The 22524-nt window shown below is 48.6% G+C and overlaps 9 protein-coding genes across 9 annotated transcripts; 3 read left to right on the forward strand and 6 right to left on the reverse strand.

Moving 5' to 3' along the window:
- Nucleotides 1-28: 28 nt before the first annotated feature.
- On the reverse strand, nucleotides 29-2007 carry BGZ61DRAFT_548974 (major facilitator superfamily domain-containing protein; the record flags this gene model as incomplete). The annotated part of the gene is made up of 11 exons (XM_046255416.1): nucleotides 29-123; nucleotides 195-310; nucleotides 365-512; nucleotides 567-629; nucleotides 688-878; nucleotides 944-1138; nucleotides 1194-1301; nucleotides 1370-1403; nucleotides 1459-1682; nucleotides 1740-1830; nucleotides 1884-2007. The coding sequence occupies 11 exons, from the start codon at nucleotides 2005-2007 to the stop codon at nucleotides 29-31; spliced, it is 1389 nt and encodes a 462-aa protein (XP_046102324.1).
- A 1981-nt stretch (nucleotides 2008-3988) lies between these two features.
- On the forward strand, nucleotides 3989-4623 carry BGZ61DRAFT_519362 (uncharacterized protein; the record flags this gene model as incomplete). The annotated part of the gene is made up of 2 exons (XM_046252401.1): nucleotides 3989-4063; nucleotides 4110-4623. Exons 1-2 carry the CDS (start codon nucleotides 4011-4013, stop codon nucleotides 4621-4623), a joined length of 567 nt encoding a protein of 188 aa, XP_046102325.1. The 5' UTR covers nucleotides 3989-4010.
- A 234-nt stretch (nucleotides 4624-4857) lies between these two features.
- On the forward strand, nucleotides 4858-5376 carry BGZ61DRAFT_479898 (uncharacterized protein; the record flags this gene model as incomplete). The annotated part of the gene is made up of 1 exon (XM_046249138.1): nucleotides 4858-5376. The coding sequence occupies one exon, from the start codon at nucleotides 4858-4860 to the stop codon at nucleotides 5374-5376; it is 519 nt and encodes a 172-aa protein (XP_046102326.1).
- A 573-nt stretch (nucleotides 5377-5949) lies between these two features.
- BGZ61DRAFT_548980 (beta-lactamase/transpeptidase-like protein) lies at nucleotides 5950-7764 on the reverse strand (the record flags this gene model as incomplete). The annotated part of the gene is made up of 3 exons (XM_046255417.1): nucleotides 5950-6730; nucleotides 6787-7048; nucleotides 7197-7764. The coding sequence occupies 3 exons, from the start codon at nucleotides 7762-7764 to the stop codon at nucleotides 5950-5952; spliced, it is 1611 nt and encodes a 536-aa protein (XP_046102327.1).
- A 327-nt stretch (nucleotides 7765-8091) lies between these two features.
- Nucleotides 8092-10279, reverse strand: BGZ61DRAFT_507346 (uncharacterized protein). Its single transcript, XM_046251908.1, has 6 exons — nucleotides 10086-10279; nucleotides 9597-10025; nucleotides 9455-9544; nucleotides 9294-9398; nucleotides 8973-9244; nucleotides 8092-8916 (listed from the first exon to the last, which is right to left on the reverse strand). The coding sequence occupies exons 1-6, from the start codon at nucleotides 10271-10273 to the stop codon at nucleotides 8228-8230; spliced, it is 1773 nt and encodes a 590-aa protein (XP_046102328.1). The 5' UTR covers nucleotides 10274-10279; the 3' UTR covers nucleotides 8092-8227.
- Nucleotides 10280-10684: 405 nt separating this feature from the next.
- Nucleotides 10685-12876, forward strand: BGZ61DRAFT_393713 (uncharacterized protein). The gene is made up of 5 exons (XM_046242878.1): nucleotides 10685-10737; nucleotides 10800-11207; nucleotides 11282-12344; nucleotides 12423-12564; nucleotides 12641-12876. The coding sequence occupies exons 1-5, from the start codon at nucleotides 10709-10711 to the stop codon at nucleotides 12841-12843; spliced, it is 1845 nt and encodes a 614-aa protein (XP_046102329.1). The 5' UTR covers nucleotides 10685-10708; the 3' UTR covers nucleotides 12844-12876.
- On the reverse strand, nucleotides 12873-15631 carry BGZ61DRAFT_534314 (glycoside hydrolase superfamily; the record flags this gene model as incomplete). Its single annotated transcript, XM_046254132.1, has 3 exons — nucleotides 12873-14844; nucleotides 14920-15371; nucleotides 15497-15631. The coding sequence occupies 3 exons, from the start codon at nucleotides 15629-15631 to the stop codon at nucleotides 12873-12875; spliced, it is 2559 nt and encodes an 852-aa protein (XP_046102330.1).
- Nucleotides 15632-16364: 733 nt separating this feature from the next.
- BGZ61DRAFT_495396 (Alpha/Beta hydrolase protein) lies at nucleotides 16365-17562 on the reverse strand (the record flags this gene model as incomplete). The annotated part of the gene is made up of 2 exons (XM_046250872.1): nucleotides 16365-16952; nucleotides 17011-17562. The coding sequence occupies 2 exons, from the start codon at nucleotides 17560-17562 to the stop codon at nucleotides 16365-16367; spliced, it is 1140 nt and encodes a 379-aa protein (XP_046102331.1).
- Nucleotides 17563-19359: 1797 nt separating this feature from the next.
- On the reverse strand, nucleotides 19360-20137 carry BGZ61DRAFT_534316 (family 3 polysaccharide lyase; the record flags this gene model as incomplete). Its single annotated transcript, XM_046254133.1, has 2 exons — nucleotides 19360-19931; nucleotides 19981-20137. The coding sequence occupies 2 exons, from the start codon at nucleotides 20135-20137 to the stop codon at nucleotides 19360-19362; spliced, it is 729 nt and encodes a 242-aa protein (XP_046102332.1).
- Nucleotides 20138-22524: the final 2387 nt, after the last annotated feature.

A 22524-nucleotide genomic window follows, 5' to 3' on the forward strand; every position in this document is an offset into this window, starting at 1 on the left:
AAAAGACAAAAGAAATGTGGGGAGGAACTCACAAGAGAAGACGGACGTCGAGCTGCCACAGTCCCAAGATGAGAACAACACCGGCAATCCACATCGAGAGCATAACAGCCCAACCAGTTGTATCTAAGAACCGAGCAGTCGTAATTAGTATGGTCACTAAAATAACACAGAAACGGGCGCAGTGAGAGACTCACAGTATGGGGCTCGGATAGCCGGCCAGATATGGACGTTGCTTCCCGCGTCGACAGCGTAGATGGCGACGACTGCGAGACCGACAACTAAAGATCGAACCTCTGGATCTCGAGGGTACCTTTTATGGAGGTCAGTAATGGCAGCTGTGGTGATTTATGTAGTGGAAACTCACATGTCAGTGAACCATGCAAGTAGGATGAGTCCTGATGCTTGGACCGCGTAGGTGATGAAGTAGCTGGCGTAGGCGGCGGCAAGTGGCACTTGATCAGGGTGCCTTGTCCATATAGTCATAATAACGGCTGGAATAATGCCAATGAGACCTGAGTTTGGGTGTTAGAAGTAGGCGATGGATGGATCCTGAGTGAAGCACTCACTTTGGGCGATAATAAGCTGCCAGCGGACTTGTAGGAGGTCAGACAGAATGCACCAAACCCAGACTGTGCTCAATGTTAGCGTTCATTTCCATAATGAATCGGATAGTAGGGAATAACGGACTGAAAACGACCTGGACAGCACCGCCTCCGATAGGAATAGTATTGACTTGGGTGGTGGACCAGAGCCGATTGCCTTGGCCATCGACCAAGGTCTTGAGAAAAAGACTAAAGTAGCTCAAACCTCCAGCACTCATGCCGCTGACAACCCAGTAGGCTGGAATGTAATATGTAATCCACATGCGGCTAGCACGTCTAAATTTGGGAAGAATCTGGGTCAATCTCTTGTTGTGGTTCGCGAACAGTATGGAGTTACTCACTTTGTTGCGGCCCAAGTTATCTTCCTTGCTTCAGCCCGACCATGTCGATCGAGTCTGTCCATTGAAATTCGAGCGTGGTCAGCGGTGAACCACCACTTCGCCCAGGGGTTGGGACGATTGGGCGTGTCAGGGAGCATGACGAAGCCGAAGAAGCCCAGCACAACGGTCATGACAGAGTTGATGATGAATAGCCAACTGAAGCAAAAGGTCAGGAACTGATAGTATTGGGAGAGAGCGGCTTAAGACTTACCGCCACCCTTCAAGACCGTTCTTCCCATCTAGGGTCTTTAGGATTGCCACTTGCAGCGCGCCAGACATCATACCACCCACAGCCCGGGCAGAATGATAAAAGCCCATTCTAGCACAATGTTAGTCTGGATAAAGGGAATTTTTTCCATTCATTTTCGATGTGGATGTGGATCTCACCGTTTTGCTAGTTCCGAAGGCGTGTACCAGTACACTACTCGGCAATTAGCACATTTCTCTCCGCCAGGACGAGGGTTGGGAAGGGCTACTCAGTAGCGTGATCATTCCTGGCCAGGCACTGCTCTCCAACAAGCCCAGGAAGAATCGTAAGGCATATATTTGTTTGGCGTTATGGACAATTGCGATCAAGCCGGTAATGACACCCCACGCAATCTCCAGTCCTGGGAGCCACAGGCTAGGACGCACGTAGGTCATGATGATTTGGGATGGGATAAGCATGATGCAGTACCCGATGTTAAAATATACCGTGAAGCTTCCATGTGTTAGCATATGCTCAAGTGAAGTACCATTCTTGATCTCGTAGACTAACAAGTTCAGTTCGTTTCCCATGAGGGCCAGATCCTCCTTCATACCGCTCACATAAGCAGTCGTGATGTTCGTTTGATCAAGGAATTTAATGACTAGGTGACACCTGGTTAACATGGCGGTCGCAATTGAACATGGCGCCACTTACCTTGAGAAATACAGCCAAAGGTCATGAGAAACAAGTCGAGCCTCCGAACAAAGGCTCGCTCTTCTGGCGTTCGGTCATGCTTCTTAGCGATAGCCAGACGGCCAAATGCAGCACTCCAGGCCATGGCTGAAGATGGTTCTTGACTGGTGTTGACTGGAAGAAAACGTAGTTGCAAGTTCACGGAGAGAAGGAGCTCTATCGACGTGCAGCTAAGCTTACTTTATACTTCTGATCGGTTCATCAAGGGTCTAGATTTCAACAGGCGAATAATCCAAATGGGGCTTATCTTTGAGATAGCCTAAGGCCAGGTTTGTAGTCGAATTATGTCGGTTGGAGCATATAATCGTCAACTTGTGCCATGCAGTGGATATAATCGACCGACCTTCTCCACTTGGAGGTATGGTCTTTGTGGATGTACCACCTCATGGAGTGAAAGAGTGCAGGACAACAAGGGTGAGTGGAGAATATGAGCTGAACTTTGACTGCAGACAGGCATTTTGCAATGGATTAGCCAACCGATTTCGTATCAATCTCTCAATCCCACATGGATACGCCTTTGGGCCTGGCAATCGCGAGCTTATGAGGCGCTGCTGTGCCCTGTAAGGCGGCGAGTACTAACGCGCCTCTATGATGCAATTTGTTGGTGATTGGCGTCAACCGGCTCCCACCCGGTTTGGCGGGCGGTGGCATCGTATCCCGGAATTACGGCAAACGCAGTCTCGGCAAAAGGTGATTTCGAATAGTCTAGACTCGAGATGTTATCTGTGCAAATGTGATCAGGCCTGAAATAGGCTTGATCACTTGATGGCCATTGGATGGCCCTAAGCCAAAATTGCATACTGTGATCATGGTCTCATGAGCGCCGAGGTGGGATATTCGCACGAACCTACAAATTGACGAATTGCGGAGACGGAAATAGAGATACTACCGCTGGAACCGAGGTTTCTCGCCTTTGGCCTTGCAATCGTGGATGGGCCGGACCGACCCCAGATCTCATCATGTATAGAGTGGGCTGATAGAGATTGTGTTCTTAGCTGCAGCAATAGTCTGCTTTCTGGACCTGAAATCGTTTAGTCATTCGATATCCACTGCATGGGGAAATTTAGTCAAGCTGCCCGACACCGTCCGATCTTAGCAACCCCAGCGGGCAAAGCCAACGCAACATTCTGATGCAATGAGAGTGAAAGATGTGGCTTACTAGATGGATACTAACCCTCGTGTCCTGATTATGCCTCATAGACAGAATTTTCCGTCTGTCCTGCTCTACTGGAGATTGGCAGGTTTCCTGCAGGATGGAAGGGGATTCGCATTGTTTGTTTTTACGGTCTGGCCTTGTTTAATGTACAGTAGCTCCGGCTTTTACCTCTTGGCCCTCTAGCTGCGATGGCCTGGGATATAATTAGGCAGTCTGCCTGAGCAGAATATCTGATGAATATTATCTCACTGTACGGGCTATTGCATCTTCTGGCACTAGGTATAGTGATAAATCCGTGCTCCTATTGTTTGCAAGCATTTTATGGCTTTGGTCTATCTGATTTTAGACGAGACGGATCTCGACGCCTGCATCCTAGACCCCGTATGTGACCCATCAGCGCTTTTGCTCAGGCTTGCTCAGGCCCTACTTAACTATAGTATTGCTATCAGCACACGTACCTATATTCTCAATCCTACTAATGATCATTGGCCTCCTAGAGTAGTTTGTATTTTTTTTCTCTCAAGACTAATATTGAGTATTTATTTTTTACAGTAATAATATTTATTTTATTTATTAAGTCTAGTTGAATATGAAAGATATATATTGAGCACTACTTTTAACTATCTCACCAATCAGGCAGATAGATAGATACCTTACTCAGGCTGATGCCGTAGTAAAGAAGCTTATATCTGTGTGCGGACGGCGATATTCTCGTGTGCGAATAGCAATACTCCTTATTTGTTGCTAGCCTGGTCAACTCAACCCAGCTCACATGAGAAATTACATTTCTATTTGCATCATTCTGTCGCTCTTGTTGGTTTGGGCATGCGGTTTGGGGGAGCTGTTGTCAGGTCAACCAAGATATGATAAGTCCGGTCGCAACATGACGCACGCTCCTCACAAACAATGCATTTACCTCCCATTTCATCGACATGACAAAATCCTCTTCGAAACATAATTCATTCATGCGTGGCGAGTATGAATGGTGAGTGCATCGAAGCCTGGATAGCTCAGACACACGAGCCGCACAGTCGACCGCCAGCTATCGTCAGCAAGCTCCCCATCGATGATTTCTCGAGCCCCTCCTCTCCTCCTCACAACGATGTGCACGTCATCAATCACCTTCGACGGACACCTACAAATAATTGCCCTTCGAAACGCCGAAGAATCGACGCCTCGGGCTCCCTCAGCCTACGCCAACGCACCGTCACCGAAGCCACGTCATCCCTCCACAATACGAGTTCGGTTACGAGGTCAACCACAGGCGGCAGCAAGTCTAGAGGATCTAGGAGTCCTGTTAAAAGTGTATCAGACTTGCGGCTTACAGAAAAGCCCGTCAACATCTCTAGATTGCGAAAAACGGATACAGTGCCTCCTGATGTGGCACAGTTCTTTGGTTATGTGCAAGGGGTTCGCGCCGGACGTGATATCATCCCGCTGCCGGTGAAGAAGGACATCCAATCGGTTTCAACAGTGTTGGACGATCCACTCTCGGAAGCAAGCTTCTACGACGCGCAACAATGGTCGATCAGTCAAGGACTTTGACCGTGGGATGAAGGGAGGGAGCTAGAGCTCTTCATGGAGGTGGTCGACGCAACCCAACAATGCGAAGACGAAGAATTTTCAGAACCAGCCTGGAACATTCGAGTGCACCACCTATTGCTAGAGTTTGTCCTGAAGAGCTTCGCCGGCCAGGTGCGGCATTATGATGTTACACGCGCATCTATAAATAAGCCATATCTCCCACGCCATAGAACGGGTGTCGACTCCCAGGCTAAGATGGTCGACTTCTGTATCGCTTTGGCTGGAGATGATATTATGAGTGCGTCACGACGACGGCAGGAGATGGCGAACGACTCCAGCTCTATCAACCACACATCTTATAAGCCTATCCGAGACCGGCCTATTGCCGTGAACATCGAAACTAAGGCACCCGCAAGCTCAAATGAGGAAGCAAAGGCCCAACTATCGGTGTGGACTATCGCCTATCTCAAGCGGCTACGGTCGTTGGCTTGTACGTCTAACTCCACGCTGGCAGTTGATGTGACAATTCCTGTGATATCCGTCTGCGGGGGGAAATGGGAACTTTACTTCGTGAGAGACAAAGTCGACGGGATGGACGTAATTCCAACTTTTTCCATTGGAAGTACCGACACGCTTGTTGGCTGCTACAAGATTGCTGCCTTCTTGAGGCATCTGGGCATTTGGATCCAGACGGTATATCGAGAATGGTTGTTGAAGAATGCCTTGGCAGTGGAAAATATTGGCGAGGTTGGGAATACAATTTTTTATGTATAACGAATTTATGATACCTCCTCTACGAACAGTACTTTAAAAACCTGGAAATACTATTATTTTAACCGGCCGGTCGTCTTACGTGGGATTTCACCTGATATCACGGGCGATTAAACCGAGATCGGGCACGCTTCAATATTTGACGCTGGACCTCTCAAATTCACGGAATGGCGTTTGATTGAAGATTAAGAAGACGTCGCAAAATGTTGGCTTCGGCAGTTGGTGTGCTGTGCACAAGGTTCCTAAAACTGGGCTCATATGTTGGGCAGGGCAACTCCAGACGGGGCGCCTAGATCAAAGATCACCAGGCTCAGGGTGTCAGACGGAGATATGGACTACAATAACGCTACCGGCAAGAAGAGTGATGCATTCCCCTTTGCATTAGCGCCATTGCGACAGAGGGCAGCTCAGGAATTCTGCCGACAATAAAAATGTAGAACGTCTGGATTGGTCTCAGATAATTGGCGGTTAGCTTAAGTATTTAGTTAATTTAAAAAGAGAAGGAAAAAAATTGATGAATGTTGTCGGACTAATCTAACCATGCTTCCACCTATTGTAGCTCCTGTGAGAATTCAATTATTCCATCCGCTTAAAGACCGTTTGTGCGTTGAGGAGTTCCAGGCCGACAGCATTGCCACCTGTATCTAGAAGAAAGACCAGGCTGTACTTGATGCCAGTTGTCGCACCAACTTCCTGCCAAGTGATGCACGTTGGGGTGCCCATATCGATTGGAGCACTCTTATCCTGGAAAACAGCGACGAATTGGTGCTTGCTCGTATCCTGCACATTTGTCGGGTAGATTCTGAAGTCCAGGTTTGCGAGCTTGACATCGAGTTTCTTGGCGACTTCAGCCTTCAAGTCCACCTCGCCAAGAATCAAGCTTTGGACCTCCAAGCCCGGTCCATCATCAGTAAGGTTGAGAACAGCTACAGCATGGTCTTCACCCTCGTATCTGCCGGCATACCGTAGGGCCAATTCCTTGGCTGCAAATACCTGCATATAGCCAAGAGACTCACTGACAATGTCGGCATAAACGTTGAGATCGAGCTTGCGGTCCTGGACAGTGCTATCGTGCGCTAAAATGGCGAAACCAGCTCCAAAATCTGGTGCAAGACCGAAGTAGCTTGCATATTGTCCGATAGTGCCAGACTTGGTCAACACGTCGAGAACAGGCGAGATGGCGGAGGACCCAGCACGGTATACCTCCCAGGGACGGCCGACACCATTGCGCAGATTAGATGTGTCTGCATTAGCATGTAGCCAGCGCCGAGTGATTGCAGGGGCAAGGAGTGTCGACGATAGCATAGAGTGGCCGGCGCGGGCCAGATCCTCAATCGAACTGACGAGGGATAGGGCGCTACAAGAACTTCAGTTAAAAGAGTGTAAGTGAATGTTGACGAATAGCAAACTTACCCAGGTTCGCCGATTTGTGAAATATTCAACCCATCAATGGCGAACACATCGGTCATATTATCGCACAAAAGACTCGTGGAAGTCATGTTTAGAGATCGTAGTAGAGTCTTTTCGAGAACCGAAGCCCAGGAGTGATTTCCTCTCTTGTGACCGTTTTCCCTCTGCATTGCAAACGCGAGGAGCTGGAACGCCGCGTAAGAAACCATGGGGGTGGTGTCGGGGAGGAAAATGGGGGACTTTTCGGCAAAGTCGCTCGCGAAGGCTGACGTGAAAGTTAGCGTTTCATCTGAAGTAAATCCGCATTGAGTAGGCTCACATTTCCAGTCGCAAGGCTCGCCGATGACGCATGATTGTGCTGGGACGTGCTGTTAGTATGTGCCTGAAAGAAGGGAATGTTGATGGGAGCTCACATTGACGACTTAGTCCAGACATTTGGCCTGCCAACGACCCAATCGTAACATCTTCCCAAGGAACCGTGAGCGGTCCCTCGATACGAGCCAGCTCTGGTAGGTATTTAGTAATGGACTCCTCCCACTGCTCGCCCTTATCGACTAGCCACGCGTATACAGTGAATACCATGGTCACATCGCCAACGGGGAACTTTGTGCTTGAGGTGAGACTTGCGCCGGTAACAGACTGGTCCGCGGGAGAGGTATAGTGGTATTCAAAGAAGATGGGATCTTCACGAAGAGAATGTGAGCCGCCAAAGAGGACCACGGAAAAGGAGGTTGTGTTGGGCATGATGGAACCGTATTTCTCGCTGCCGCCATCCTTGACGAGTTCGTCAAAGACATCGGTGAATGTGGATGCGAGTTGACTGAATGCACCCGATGACTTGGAAATAGTTGGCGGAGGGTAATATGCGCCGATAAGAGGGCATGCTGAAAAAGTAACATTGTCAGTGTCTTGCGTCGACACTGAAACAGGCAATGCGCCGAAGAGCAGTATCGCGACGAGCGAGGAGAGTGATGAGCGCATTGTGGCGAAGGTCGAGGTCAATGGTTTGGGAAAAGGCAGATGCAGGAGATGAGAAGATCAGAACATGATTCTCGGCTCGTTATGCTGACTTCTCCTCGATATTTGTAGAAACTCAAACCAAAATCATCAATTCGAACCCGGTTCTTCTGTGGATCATCCGGAGGCTTCAAGGAGGCTCAGATGGAAATTGCAAGACTGGGGATCACATCCTTCTAACACATCAGAGGTTGCAAAGTAATTTACTTCCGAAGAGAACCATGCAAATCCTTACAAGTGTGTAAGCACATCCAGCTCTGTTACTTATTCCGTGCCTTAATCCGTCTTCATCCGTGTCATCCGCGTCTTATTCCGTGTCTTACTCCGTGTCCGTACTAATTCTGTGGGCCCTTGGTTTGATGAGCCGTGCAAGTCGCGTCCATCTCTTATCCCGTATCTAAATCCACCCTGCGCCCTGTACCTAGTTTTAGAGCGCAAACATGCCTGAGAAATCAACAGGGTCCGTAAAGAGAAATGTGCCCATGTCTAGTTCTGAACCATGGTACCAATCGGAGCTTCCAGCCCAGGCGTCCTGGGATATCATCAAGTCACCACCGGGAATAGAGTCAGTGCCCATGAACATTGGCAATTGTCCAGTCACTTGTAAAGTTGTGGTGGTAGCTGGCTCAGCCACCTGTTGGTCGATACGAGCAAAGTACCACTCCTCAAGCCGACTCACTCGCTTGGCAAAGCCATCGAACGGCCCATGATCGCCAGCCACAGTACCCGAGTCCAAATCAGCCGCTGCCTCTAGCCGAAGAACAACTTGCCGAAGTGTATGGGGCATATCCAGAAATTGGCGTAGATGCTGGGTAAATCCCGAGATGCCACGGTTTGCAGCTATCAGATCAAGTCGGACCGCGAGTGATAGACCACAATAGATGATTATCCAACCTATGTTTGACATTGCACCCTCTTCGCCTTGTGGAAGGACGAGTACGACGCTGATCAGAGAGCGAGCCGCCGATATGCTAGCAGACAGCCAGCTCATTAGAGAAGCCTGATGTTCAGATCGGTTTTGGTTGTCCTGAAACTTGTCAAGCCCAAATGGAGTCCCTCGTGGTGATGACTGGCTAAGAAAAAGTTCTAGCATGTGAAATTGCAAGAAAAGAGGAGCTGTGGGGAAATTAATAAGAAACTATTATCCACTATAAGAAGGTGTAATAACCTACGACTTTCGCTGAGAGAAAAGGGTAAAGTGGACTTGACTTCAGCACACTTTTGGGCAATCTGCTGAATTTCGGCCTCGAATTGTGCACCATCGCCGATGTTGCAGGTCCTACCCGTGATTTCTTCAACTTTCTCGGTAAGCTTTTGCAAGTGTACAATGCAAGCAAGATGCTTATCGGTTGGATGTTGATTCTGATGGGCAAGATACTCGCAACACCTTGAGATGTAAGGCGTAAAGTAGAAGTGGCGCGATTTTTGGAGGATCAGGGAAGAACTTGGAACGATGTTAATGAAGGATACACAAAAATCGTGGACTTGCTTGCCTGGAGGAGAGATAGTACACGCCAACTAATGCTCTCATTTCCTCAGGGCTCCAGTCTAGCTCATTCTTATCCTTGCTACCGTCAACACTCCACACTTCTGGCCTCCTATGTCAACGTTAATACTTTAGTATAACTAACTGGAGGGAGGATGTTATATATACCTAGGTCTGTCTAGCCGTAAATCGCACACAATACTAGTAGCAAGGTGCAAATGTTGTGTGTATCTCTTAGGTCGGGTCTGGTAGTGTGCCCTGCAATATTTTAGTAACCAGACTTCGCCGTCAAAAGCGGTAACGAGCCTACCAAGCGAGGTGGATTAGGAGACCTTGCAGCAGATCTATATCGGCGATATTACCTTCAATCATTCTTGCTGCTATTACTTGATTGAAGAGACTGCCTAGTGCCTGTTGTGTATGTAGTTCCGAGTGCGAAGCCGCTGCCAGAGCAGCCAAACAGGCACATGGCCTTTCCCGATTCAACTGGTCGACAGAAAGATCCTTGGAGAACACGACAAACGGAAAATATGGCGTCATCTTCCTCCTAAACCAGTCGATGAGTGTGCTGGCAGTTTCCAGGGATAGAATGCCTCTTTCGAAAGGGTCAAGTGAGGCATCTCTATTGATGACATCAACCAGCCGCTTAGGAGTTGGGGCTGAAGATGAGGCATGCGAATTCACTGGCGACTTAGAGACTCTACTGGATCTCGTTCTTACTTCTAATGTTTCGTTTGGTCTGGCAATCCAATGTGAGTAAGTCAAGTCGGAATCTTTATTCATATGAAGAAGTTCATACCTCTGTCGGCTGACTTTAGGGCGGCGGCGAGCTGGATTAAACACGCACTCCTTGCCAAGCCGCAAGCACCGGTCGCAAAGCTCGGAATCCTGGCTCTTATCACAGCGGATTTTGGCATGAAAACAAGTCTGGCAAGTCTTCAGCACGTAGCTGCCAGATGACGATTGATGCTTATTTAATTTGCTCATTGTGCTGGGTTCTGACAGCAGAAAGAAATGTGTCGCGGTGAGAAAACCGACAAGCGGTAAGCGGTAGGGATGCTGGGCTTGGGGTAAGAAAATATTACTCATCAACCCCTTTACTGGCTAAACAACGGTAGGGGAAAGTGGACAGGATGCTCAGGACTGTTGTATGGTGGTTGTAAGACTATACTTGAGGCCCCAAAGCCCATCAGATAACTCGGGTTGGGATGACTTAATGTTAGTCAATTGGATAGAGAAAGTTGATGTAAAATCCTTAACACAATAAGAGTAAACAGTAACTTACAGCTTACTGAATGGAGACTAACCCTACATACTAATACCGCATCACGTGCTCAGATTCCCTTCTCATCTTGTGTCTTTGGCACTTATTCTGTGGTTACTCATACCTTCAACAGCGCGAAATTGTCCTCCCTTGGAATAATGCGTCGCATCGCCTGCAATCACTGCCGGTGAGTCAGCTGAATGCAATATGTTGCGTCCTAGACTCTGTAACTCCGCTGATGGGCAATAGTTCTAGTAAATTAAGATGCAAGGTCAAAGAGCCTGACATTAGCTGCGAACGATGTCTGAGCAGAAACGTCCGCTGTTCATACCTTCCACAGATCTCCCGGTCGTTCCAATCACCATCTCCAGCTCAACTCTCGCAAGGCAGTCCCAATTTTCCCATCGCGAATAGCCCCCAAACCCAGTCGCCAGCTGCCTACCAACTCAACCAGGAGACTCCAGGTCTCGATTTTGGGAGAGGCCGTCCCGAAGATGTTCTCCGGGAAGGGGAGTTTACACACTCGCTGATTTTGCTATACTTTAGCAACTTTAGCGACATCCATTTTATGTTTGATGAAGAGCTTTTCTTGAAAGACTTTGCTGTTGGGCAAGTCCCCAAGCTCATTTTATACTCCATTATGGCGCTCAGCATTCGGTTTGTTTTGTCCAGTTCTGCAGCATTGAGTTATGCGTCGCCGTAACATCCATCTAACCACAACCCCTTGCAAGATTTTCGCTCGCTCCCTTTAATGAGGAACTGCCACCATCTCACCGCGGTGAATTGCTTTTCGAGCACGCCAGAATGTTGCTTCAGCGGGATTTCGACTGCCCATCAATCACAGTCATCCAAGCATACATCCTTTTAAGTACATACAAGATGTCATTCGGTGGGTCAAGGCAGTCATATCTGTACCTGGGTAAGTCACATTTACCAGGCTATCGATGTACTGACCAAATAACAGGTTTCGCGACCAACATGTTACGCGCGCTTCGTCTCCTAGATACACATCCAGGAGAGAATTCAGTGACTTCAGAGGCTAACCGGCGTCTTGTGTGTACAATGGCATTGATGGATCGGCTTATGACATTTCCCTTGCGTTTGCCACCTCAATTTTCGTCTCAAGATCACATACCTACAATGCTTGGTGACGGTGAATTTTGGGCTCTCAAGAGAGGTACTGGAACCCTTGCGGATGGAGTTCTTCATGGACCCAGTAGTGTCAGTGTGAGCCAAGAGATTCTCAAGTTGTCGGAAATTATGTTTGAAGTCTGCAACGCATACTTCAACGCAGGTTCGAGCACCGCGTTGGAAGAAACCCGGCTCCGCTTCCATCATTACTCCACCACTCGAGACGTATCCCTGCTTTCTACCGCGGCCAACTTGGAACGCCACAAACATCATGACACACTCCGAAAGTTTGCATACATGCATCTTCTGTATCACCACGTCGGCCAGCTCATTCATTTTCATGCCCTCAAGTTTACATGGCGGAGCGACCTTCCCCCGTCGGAAGACGACCAGATTGGATCTTCCGTGGAGGAGCTCGCGCGAGAATGTCATCAGCACTCCTCGGCCATAGTAACCGTTGTCAGGTTTATATGGGAACAAGGGGGCTTCGATCTGCACAACTTCTCCATTGGCAAAATACTAACTCTTGCCACGGTGGTCAACACTCATGCGTTACTCTCGGCGTCATCTTCGGAGGCTACCGATCGGCTGCGAGCTGAAGCGGCGACGTTATTGGCATGTATTAAACGAGTCAAGCACCACACACGCATGTTCATTTGGGTGGTATGTTAAACTAAGTCCTTACTCTTAAGGATAGGGATTCTGAATCAGCAAGGACATATTGCTGACAGAAGTATTAAGCTTCAACATTTAGAGGCTTTCAGAAAGATTTGTAGCCAAAACACATCCTCATGGGCCAAAATGTTCGATCAAAACCCTCGTCTTCTCGGCCAGATGCTATACCTGGGCAGCCACTATGAGAATGTTGAGCCGCAAACAGCAGGTGAGTCTCTTTGCATTCTGGAAACGCACCTTGGTATGCCAGTAAAAAGTCTTGAGCCTCTGACGGATACTTCCAGGTCGACGTCCAGGGATCGGAGCCCTTCTACTGCCCGAGGTTCCCGCATCTGAAGGGATGCACTCGACGAGCAAGTTAGCAGGAGAGAGGACTAAGCAGGCTGATTCACAGCTGCAAGATGTAAACCTGAGTTATTTGGATGACTTTGCGTGGATATTTTCAGATTCATCCCTATCAGAATTATATGGAGGACACCAAGATTGAAACATTTACGGAAAGTCCTTATCCCAATTTCAGACACCCGTCCAAGAAAAACTCTCACTTACGGAAAACACAACCGTGTGGGCAATGTCCACGCTGGATAAGCCAATCAATATGCGATACTCCCCTTTCTCAACGTGCCAGCGTTCATTGCCTGCATCGTAAACGCTGACGCTGTATTTATCCAGCTGCACAGTGACCTCCTCGCTTTGTCCCGACCCGACTTCGACCTTTGAAAAGGCTCGGAGTTCTTTGACAGGCCTTGCATGACCAGGAACTTTGATATCATCTGGGCTGGCGACGTAGAACTGGATAACTGTTTTACCGGCGCGACTGCCAGAGTTTGTGACTCGCGCAGCAACCCTGATCTGTCCGTCTGGACGCAGAACTGCACTGGAGTCTTTGATGTTGGCACCAGTTACTGAAAATTCCGTGTATGAGAGGCCAAATCCAAATGGGAATAGAGGTTTCGGGCGAGACTCTCGATCGTACCATCGATACCCAACATCAAGACCCTCGGCATACTTGAGAATGTCATCATGGGTCGCCGGAAAATTGCCAAACGATGGGTTATCTTCCAGTTTCTTGGGCCAGGACAGTGGCAGCTTGCCACTAGGATTAACAATTCCCGTCAACACCGCCGCCAGCGAATCGCCAGCCTCCTGTCCTGGAAACCATGCCTGTACAATAGCGGGCGCCGTGTCGACGAACTGGGTCAAACTCACTGGAGCACCAGAGAAGTTAACGACCACGGTATTTGGGTTGGAGGCAACGACAGCATCAATGAGGTGATATTGGTCCAGCGTAAGATCCATGGTGTCCCGGTCAAACCCTTCAGATTCGATTTCGTTAGTCGTGCCCACGCAAACGACTGCATAGTCGCTTTCTTCAGCGATTCTTTTAGCCTCAGCCAGGCGTCCTTCAAGATCTATCTTCTCGTGGAAACGGACTGCACTGCCTTGAAACATCTTGCCAAAGAGAGGCGCAGCGTTGAGAATCTCTGGATCACAAGCCCAAGACTCCAGTTTAATGGCATACCGCTGTCCTTGTTCTAGGTGATGGGTGAAGCGCCTCTCAAGTTGCTTCTTGAAGAAGTAGAACGACTCGGGCCTCAGTTTCTTCTCCTGTGGCCGATCAAACGCCAATTGACCGTTGATGTAACATTTGGCGTGCCCAGTGCTAATGACGGAGAAGATGACGTCACCTGTTGATGGTGCAACGAGATCAAAGGTGATGCGGGTGCAATATTCCACCTCGTCGAGATATTCGGGCCACTGCTCCTTGATCATATACTCGGCCTGGGGTCGAAACTCCTTGTGCACAAGATTCTGCCCTATGACGGCGCCATTGAACCATTCCAATTTGACTGGCTCTGCAGAGTGCTCCTCACGACCAGAGCCAAAGACAATAGATGGATCAGCGTGGGGTACAGCACCAAATACTGGTACTCCAAGTGCAACGTTTGTGCGGTAGCCCAGCTTTTTGAAGCCGTCGATGGGCGTCACAGCATGCAAGGCATCAACTCGAGCGCTTCCACCTCCGCCAAGCACAACGGATCTCGCATGGTGGCCAATGAGGGCGACTGATGAACTCTTGGGAATGGGTAGTACGCCAGCCTTGTTCTTGAGTAAGACAATGCCTTCGGCCCCAGAGCGCTGAATGAGTGCATCCCGTTCAGCGTCCTCCACAGCACGTTCCGGCGGTTCTTCAGGGTTTTCGAACCGCCCGAGCCGGTGAGAAAGTTCCAGTAGGCATCTGGCACTGTTCGTGATTGTTTCTTCGGAAATAGAGCCGTCCTGAACAAGCTTAGATACGACGTCTGGTGTCCTCCACTTGGGTGGACCGGGCATCTCGACGTTGACTCCTGCGTTGATACCAGGACCAGCAGAGTACGTCCCCATCCAGTCTGAGATTACTGGGCCTTGGAAGCCCCATTCTTCTCTGAGAATTCCGTTGATAAGACGAGAGCTGTCAGCGACATATGTGCCCTTGATTCGATTATAACTATTTCCGATATTAGCTCACGCGATTCTTGAAGGAATCCCCGATTTTCTGAATAAATATATGCTCAGTGCTTACCTTGACATGAAACACCAAGGATCAGACAACTTGACAACCAGTTGAAAAGGCTTCAGGTAAATCTCCCTCAGAGTCTGCTCATCAACCTCAACGCTCAGAGTCGTCCGCTGGTTCTCAGCGTCATTGGCAACGAAGTGTTTAGGGGTCGCGGCAACTCGACCCTCTGACTGACAGCCTCGCACGTAGGCAGCTGCCAGAGTTCCCAACACTAGAGGGTCTTCACTGTAAGTTTCATAGTTCCGTCCACCAAGTGGGGAGCGAATGACGTTCAAAGTCGGTCCAAGTAGGACATTCGCAGACTTAGTCTCTGCCTCCTTTGCCACCGCCGCTCCAATCCTTTCCAGAAGCGAGGTGTCGAATGTCGACCCTAGAGATGTACCACATGGAAAGCACGCAGCCTTGATGCCAGACACATAGCTTTCGCCACGGGCTCCATTGGGGCCGTCTGTAAACTAAAAGAGTCAGGTCAGCGCGTGCCTTCTCGTAGCGAAGATATAACTCTTCCAACAGAGCCACAGCGATTATTTGGCCATTTTAATGAAAGCAGGCCACAGGAAAGTTAATTCGCCCATTTTACCTTGATATGAGGCACAAACACGTTGTCCCGTTTAATGACTGGTGTGCGCCACCAATCCACTCCAGCAAGCAAGGAAATCTTTTCCTCGAGCGAGAGCTCAGAGAGGAGGGCAGGAATATCGACCTTGGTACTCATAATGATCGTGGGTTGTATTGGACAAGCAAACAGGATATGATCGTGAACCACGAGGTTATCATCTGCCGTAAGATGCGGACATTCCGAATTTGATCTCCCATCTACATCTCTTATGTACTTTGCATTCAATATGGTAGCCCCGCTTGATTTCATCAGTTCAACGTATTGCAACAATCAGGATGTGCCCTGTCCTGCGCGCCTGTTCACATGACGCGGAGTAGGAGTGAAGTATCGCGGCCTTGGCTTGGGGATAACTACAGGGATTCGAAGCGGAGACCAATTACATCGCGTATTCACCGATGAGGGGCCGAAATGTCGGCGAGTTTCGGCAATGAGCCAATAGGATCAGCTAGATTCCGAGGGATCCGCGGAAGCGGGCATGGCGTTGGTGACTGAAAGGCTTCGGGTTTCCAGCTGCAAACGACCCTGGATGGAACTTTGGTCGTCAGACGACAGTCTCCATGCCTCTTCAATGTTTCGTTGGGTTTGTTTGCAACATTGGGGGGGAACTTGACGGTTTCGTCTCGTTGCACAACACGTTCTCACTCATATAATGGACGGTCAAATAGTCGACGCTATCTGTAATGCGAATAGCGTCAAAGTTTATTAATCTCAATGTTAACCTATATCGTAAGAGCGAGACAGGCAAGCATGGCTATGTCGGTTAAAGGATAGTTTAGTCAGGGCCTTCCGTACAGTGTATGGAAAGCAGTGAGATTGAAGCTTGGATAACTTAGTCATAGCAGGTCCCATTCAGATCCCGTTCCACGACTGTAACCTCAGCAACCTCATCCTCAAGTTTGCAAAGGGATTCGGCCTTTCCCTCAAATAAGAAGTTCGTCACCATGCTGAGGATATTGTTCACAATGTCAGCTATCCTCTTGCCATCTATAGTCCCAAGCACCATCGCGATCCCGGGCTGCAATTCTGGTGACACATCATCACGTAGTGAGAGGAGCAGTGGCAGGTCCACAAAGGACAGGTGCTCCGTCCCATCAATTTCGAGGAGCATCTTTGGGCCACGGAGTTTGTCCATGAACCCCTTGAAGTATGATGTTGTGTCCGGTGTGCCCTCTTGGCTAACGACAAAGAATGGTACGTCGAGTCTGTCTTCACTAACAGACCCACGCAGCGCACCGTCGAGGTCAAGACCGCCGAGAACACGGTCATCGTTTAAAGCAACCTGAGCAGAGGTAGCTCCGCCGAGAGAGTGACCGTAAACAAAGATTTTGCTCATGTCGAATCTCCCGTCGAAGTTGTCACCGAAATTTGAAGGCTCTGAGATTTGATCGATGAGGAAAGATATATCTTGGCTTCGGACCTGTCAAATCGCCTGACTGTTAGCGGCGACAATAGAGATGGGACACGGTTTTACTGACTGTGACGGCCTTTTCCGCCGTTTCATCATCTATCGCGGCTGAAGTTACTCCATACACGACTCTGCCGTCGGGAAATTCCACGATGGTAGCTTCATAAGGGTGGTCGACTGTGATGACGACGTAGCCTTGACTGGCGAGTGACTGTGCCTGAGCACTAGAGAAGAGCCTTGAACCGCTGAAACCGGGGGAAAATATGACAACGGGATGTGCCAGCTGTTTCTTCGGGGAGACCTTGCAAAAGTCGAGCTCGAGCCCTTGGAAGGTGTTGTTGGGTAGTCCCAACGCCTTAGCGACGATGTTGTAAGTCTCGAGGCTCCTCGGTGGCATATAATCGATTCTGTCGACTTCGCATTCCTGCTGGCCCTCGTGGACGGGGAGGAAGAAGGACGTCAGAATACGTCGCTTGTGTGGACTGTTTTCCGGAGCGTAGGGATCCCATCGAGACTCATCAGTGAGTTCCACGACATGATGCGAGACGCTCCAAGGCCCGGAAGGTCCCGAGACGACTATGGCGTGCGCTACAGCCAAGAAGAAGAAGAAAAGCAACGGCATGATTTGAGTGAGAAGGTTAGTCCGCTTGTAAATATGCTGAGCAATGGGTATATATAGGACGTATCTCACTTGCAATGAACTTACGTGAGATCTTGTGTTCAGGAACTACTCGCTGACGTGTTGAAAAATAATTGGGGGAGAATCCTTCATGCGCCAGGGGTTACTCCAGGACCCTCACTTCGTGTTCAGGCCCATGTTGAGTGGTGGCGGTGGGCGGAAGGATCCAAGACCTTTAGCAATGTTTCTTCTTCATACCTCTCTAAGAGGGTAGACCGGAGACCAGTCATAGGCTTAGCTGAAATATTTCCCTTCATCTCACCTCCTCACAAAACGCCATTGCCCTGAAAATGATGTCCAGTTAGAGCGTTACACACTGCATCTGTGACGTAAAACATCGTGATAAAATAAAAGACCCTTGTTTCTAAGAATGAAGGGCGGCTGTCAGCAGCCCTGTTTAAGTTAGTGCAGCCCTTATTATGGGACTGCTCTAACCAATCACATCGTGATATAACTCAACATGTCGTTCCATACTTCGTATTCATCTGTTCATGCAGGAGGGGCATCCAACACCATCTCACTTGTGGATTGCGCTCTTTTGTCTCCGACCCCTTCCGCCAGCAACGGGTCTTTTCCAACTGGACTCAAGTACATTAGATCCCTGCGCCTCCGCATCAGCCGTCTTAACGCGTCGACGATGGTTGTATTACACAACCCTATAATCGGCAAAATGCAGAAACATTCAAGGTCGACCAAGCTCTTGTGCATGGGCTAATGATGTTCAGTTGAAGTAAGTGTAGTTTGGGCATATCAAATAAGGAGCAGATGAATTGTCAAGGAATCCGTACAATGAGTAAGTCGCTAATTGATGTTGGGGGCTGAGAAATTTATGGACGCACTATTCCGTCCCACTGTTAGGGTTGGGATTCAATGTGAAAATGAGTATGGCGTGGTGCGGTACGGGATAGATAGATATGGATCGTGATGTTAAATGCGATATGACTGAATGCACTCGGACATTGAAACCCCCCAAAAGTTAAAGTCGTGGCGCATCAATGACGAAAGGCTTATCTTGCAAATGGAGTTGTAGAGGATTTTGTCCAGCTTTTAATCCAGGTGCAGTATTCGCCCGCACATGTTTAACGCTTAGTTTTAAATTCCGGGGCTAATAGAGCCTGCTGCCAAACTAGTCTTCTTGGATTTTATCAAGTTGACTGTCCTTATGACTGTGTCGTGTTGGGCGTCTGAAGTGCTTGCGAATTTCTGACCTGCAATATTCATAGATTTCTTAGGCTACCGTATTTTAACTTCGTTGCTTGCTGAGGGGCTCAGCTTCTTGAGCCGACTACTTATTTATTCATACAGGTTTTAACTTTTTCAAGTTGAAAAGCTTTTTGGTCATTGTGGTAGCATTGGGTAACAAATGCTTGAATTGTGGATAAAACTGTGTTTTTTTTTACCTTGTGCCGGCAACTTGCTCACCTTGAGGGAGCAGACAGAAGTTAGATTAGTTGCTTGCTGAGTATGCATTTGCCTATTAGCAGCTCCGTCATGGGCATAAAGTTTTCCGGGCTATTTAGCATGTTGCAATATCGGTGCATTTGTTCTTTTCATCTTTTAGATTGTCCTTGACAGAGAGATAGTATTCTTGCAGCAGATCAAATCCTGTGTAATTCATCGTTTAAGTATGTACATGACGAACTTTGTCCATCAAACTTTAATTGCATCATTTATCACGCTTTCATCACTCATCTCAACTCCTTCTAGTTCATCTGCACTCCCTTTAAGCCATTTCTTCGCTTAGCAGCTCTTGGTAACACCAGAGGTAGTGCAGTAAGTGCCATCAGGGCCAGAGCCAAGCTTGGTAGGCTCCGCGCCGCTCGAGTTACCCTCATAGCGGTCGCAGTACTTCCCGCTGTCCTGGCAAGAGTTGGTGATTTTACAGGTGTCGCCGTAGTTGGTGTTGATGCCGCAAAGAACGCCACCGTCCTTGGCAATAACGCCGTCGATAACAACGTTGCGAGGGCCGCCGTTGCCGCTGCAGTTGCCGCAGCTGCGGACGAGCTTTCCGTAGTCGTTGGCGTAAAAGTCCTTGATCCGGACGGTGCCACGGCCGTTGAATTGGATGATTTTATCAGAGGCCTTGAAGGCACCGCCACCGTTGACGTATGAGGTGCCGCTGGTCTGCTTGAGGGTGAGGGCATCTTCGCAGACATCGGCCCACCAGACGTTGTTCAGAGTGCAGGTCCCCTTGCAGTGGACGCCCTCGGCCTGGTTGGGGCCGATAATAACGTTGGAGAGGGTGGCGCCGTCCTCGAGGATGAACATGGCGTCCTTCTCACCAGTCTCAGTTTGTCCCTTGCAAACCTTGGCTATGTACTGAGTTAGCATTTTAATGATAGCATCGTCTCATATCCTTACGATCTCGGTCAAACTTCTTCATGCCACCATCGTAGCTAGTCTTGACGGGGATAGCGGTGGACACAGCAGTGGCACCCTTGGACGCAGGAAGGGTGGTTGTGGCAGCGGCCGAAGCCGAACTGATGAGAGCAGCGATAAGAGCAGCGGAATACTTCATGATGACAGTGTGATTTGATTGAGCTTTGGTAATGTAGTGTTGATAGACTGGGAGTGAGGTGGAAAGATCATTCAGACTCACCAGAAACACTGCTTCTTATATAGGACTCCATGAATATAGACCCGGACAGTCCAGGGCGTCTATCAACGAAGTATTTAGTCCAAAATTTCCACCTCTCTCATTTAGACGAAGAACTCGGCTACGCTAATATGATCAAGCGTCCGAAAGGGGCAATCGAGGTCTCAATGCGAGGCTCCGGTCAAGGTTACATTTATGCTTACTCCGCGACTCCGATTCGTGGCCGCAATTCTCCGTCTACTCACGACCCCCAGGTGGCACCCATTTTCCCTGACGATCAGCTGTGAAGCCGGAAGGTGTCATCCGCACTCGTTCCATTACTCGGCGTTATATATAGCCATGCCAGCAACCATTACGGCGTTTTAGATGGCAGGTCTGGGTGAGGGGCTGCTACACAACTGGCGCGTCCTGATGCTTCCCCGGATTCTCAATTTCTCCACCAGTGCTCTCACCAAAAACATCCCTACAGTGGTCCTTAATTCCCAAGCTAGTTCTTTAAAGGAGAAACACGTTGTGTTGCCGAGTTCCGATCCTTACAAACCGTTAGAATATTTTTTCGGATACGAGGGTGTGTCACTGACCGCTCTGTCCTTGATATCCGCCTATGTAGAGCTTTTCCGTCGTTCATGGGAAGGGGCTCTCACCGCTGCTGAACGAGTCTTTTGGACGCCGGCTTCTCCTAGTTTTCTAAAAATGGACCCCGGTATATGCCCAGATGTTTTTCATGGACCTTGCAAATACCCACTGTTCCTGAGAGCGACATCTGTGAGATATTGACGAACTTGAACTTTGGGTGAGGCCTAGCATTCAGAGCTCCCTCAAGGCCCCCTTTCACCTCTGACAGTATTAATCATAACCTGAGAAGATTATATGTGTATTGATGTTGTATTGTCGATAAAGCCGTGTCATACCCATATCAGATCCACGATCCTGAGATGCAGACTACTATTCAAGATCGACCAGTTGCATTTCGCAGCTTATTTAATTTATGCACGATATCTAGCGCACCCTGAAATGCCTCGTACCACAAGGTAATATTTGAGTGGGAAATGTAGAAGCCTAAGGAAGACAGGTATGGAACGCCGAGCCTTGCAGCCTTCTGTTCTTCTCCTCATCTAGCGAGAGATGTCAGGAACAGATGATTCGAAGTCGACCGCCAAGCTTTCTCCAGTGCCCTGGTTGAATTATTACTTCCTTAGGGAGAGCTTCGCTGCCAAGAGCCGCAAGTGTCTTGCACGGTTTTCTTCTTCCCTGGCCCGCCAGGACGTTCGCTGTGATGCACAATGCCTCTGGCACCAAGACGGAATTGACAACTTAACCCGAATGGCCCTTTATCAACCAGGGGTTTCATAACGGCCCTCTCATTCTCGGTATGATCAACAATCGCCGTTTGAGACAAATCATTTATGCCTTGGCGAGGTCGTCGCGACAACACTATAGGACGGCTGAGAAGCATGCTAAACGGCCAAACTTCTAAAGCCTGACGTCCCTCTATGGATAAACGTATTACTATATTATCTTATGATTGAGCAGCGGAAAGCGACATAAATAACACCTACCGAAGACATTAACTTATCCTAAGTGGAATACAGAACATCATCGTATAGCCATCTTGGATAGTCAGCCCGAAGCTACACCAGACTACGTACACGTATAAGGTCAGATTGATCTGAGGCTTACATTTTCCAGTCAGGAAGCATCTTGTAAGATAAAATATCAGATCGATCGCAGGAAATTCTGCTGGCAAGGCTTCAATAGGGTCTGCACCTTGCCGATATCGGAGGGAGGTGGAAGTTAGAGGTTAGATAAGCATTATAACGTTAGCTAAAGTTTAATTTAAATAAATCCCTGTTGGATAGCGTACGACACATTCGATCCAGGGATTAATGCTCAATAGAGTGTGGATCCTGAATCTGTTGATTGTCTTGTCTAGGATGCCTCCGGCCCCCTCTTTTCTCAAGAGGGGTTTTATGTCATCTGACACCCCCTCTGACTAAGGTCAGGATATCGATCTATCAGAGGTTTCGTAATACAGGGTCACAATCCAACAATCCCTTAAAAACAAAAGCATTAACTCAATAGACTTTTATATCTGTCTTAAGCCCTCTCTGTCTCTCTAACTTCTTGAAAGAATCTCTATAGAAAGACAACGTGATTCTCCTCTTCTGTAACTGCTCTGACATATCCTTTAAACCCACGAGACCTCCCTGCTAGCAACCAGCTAGCCCGAGAGTCCCTGACCGCTCGTCACACTGACCTTATTAACTATGTGAAATAATATATCTAAAAGTGTTCTTATTATTATATGT

Source organism: Ilyonectria robusta, assembly GCF_021365365.1.
Source record: "Ilyonectria robusta strain PMI_751 chromosome Unknown BGZ61scaffold_14, whole genome shotgun sequence".
In the NCBI taxonomy this organism is placed as follows: Eukaryota; Fungi; Ascomycota; class Sordariomycetes; order Hypocreales; family Nectriaceae; genus Ilyonectria; species Ilyonectria robusta.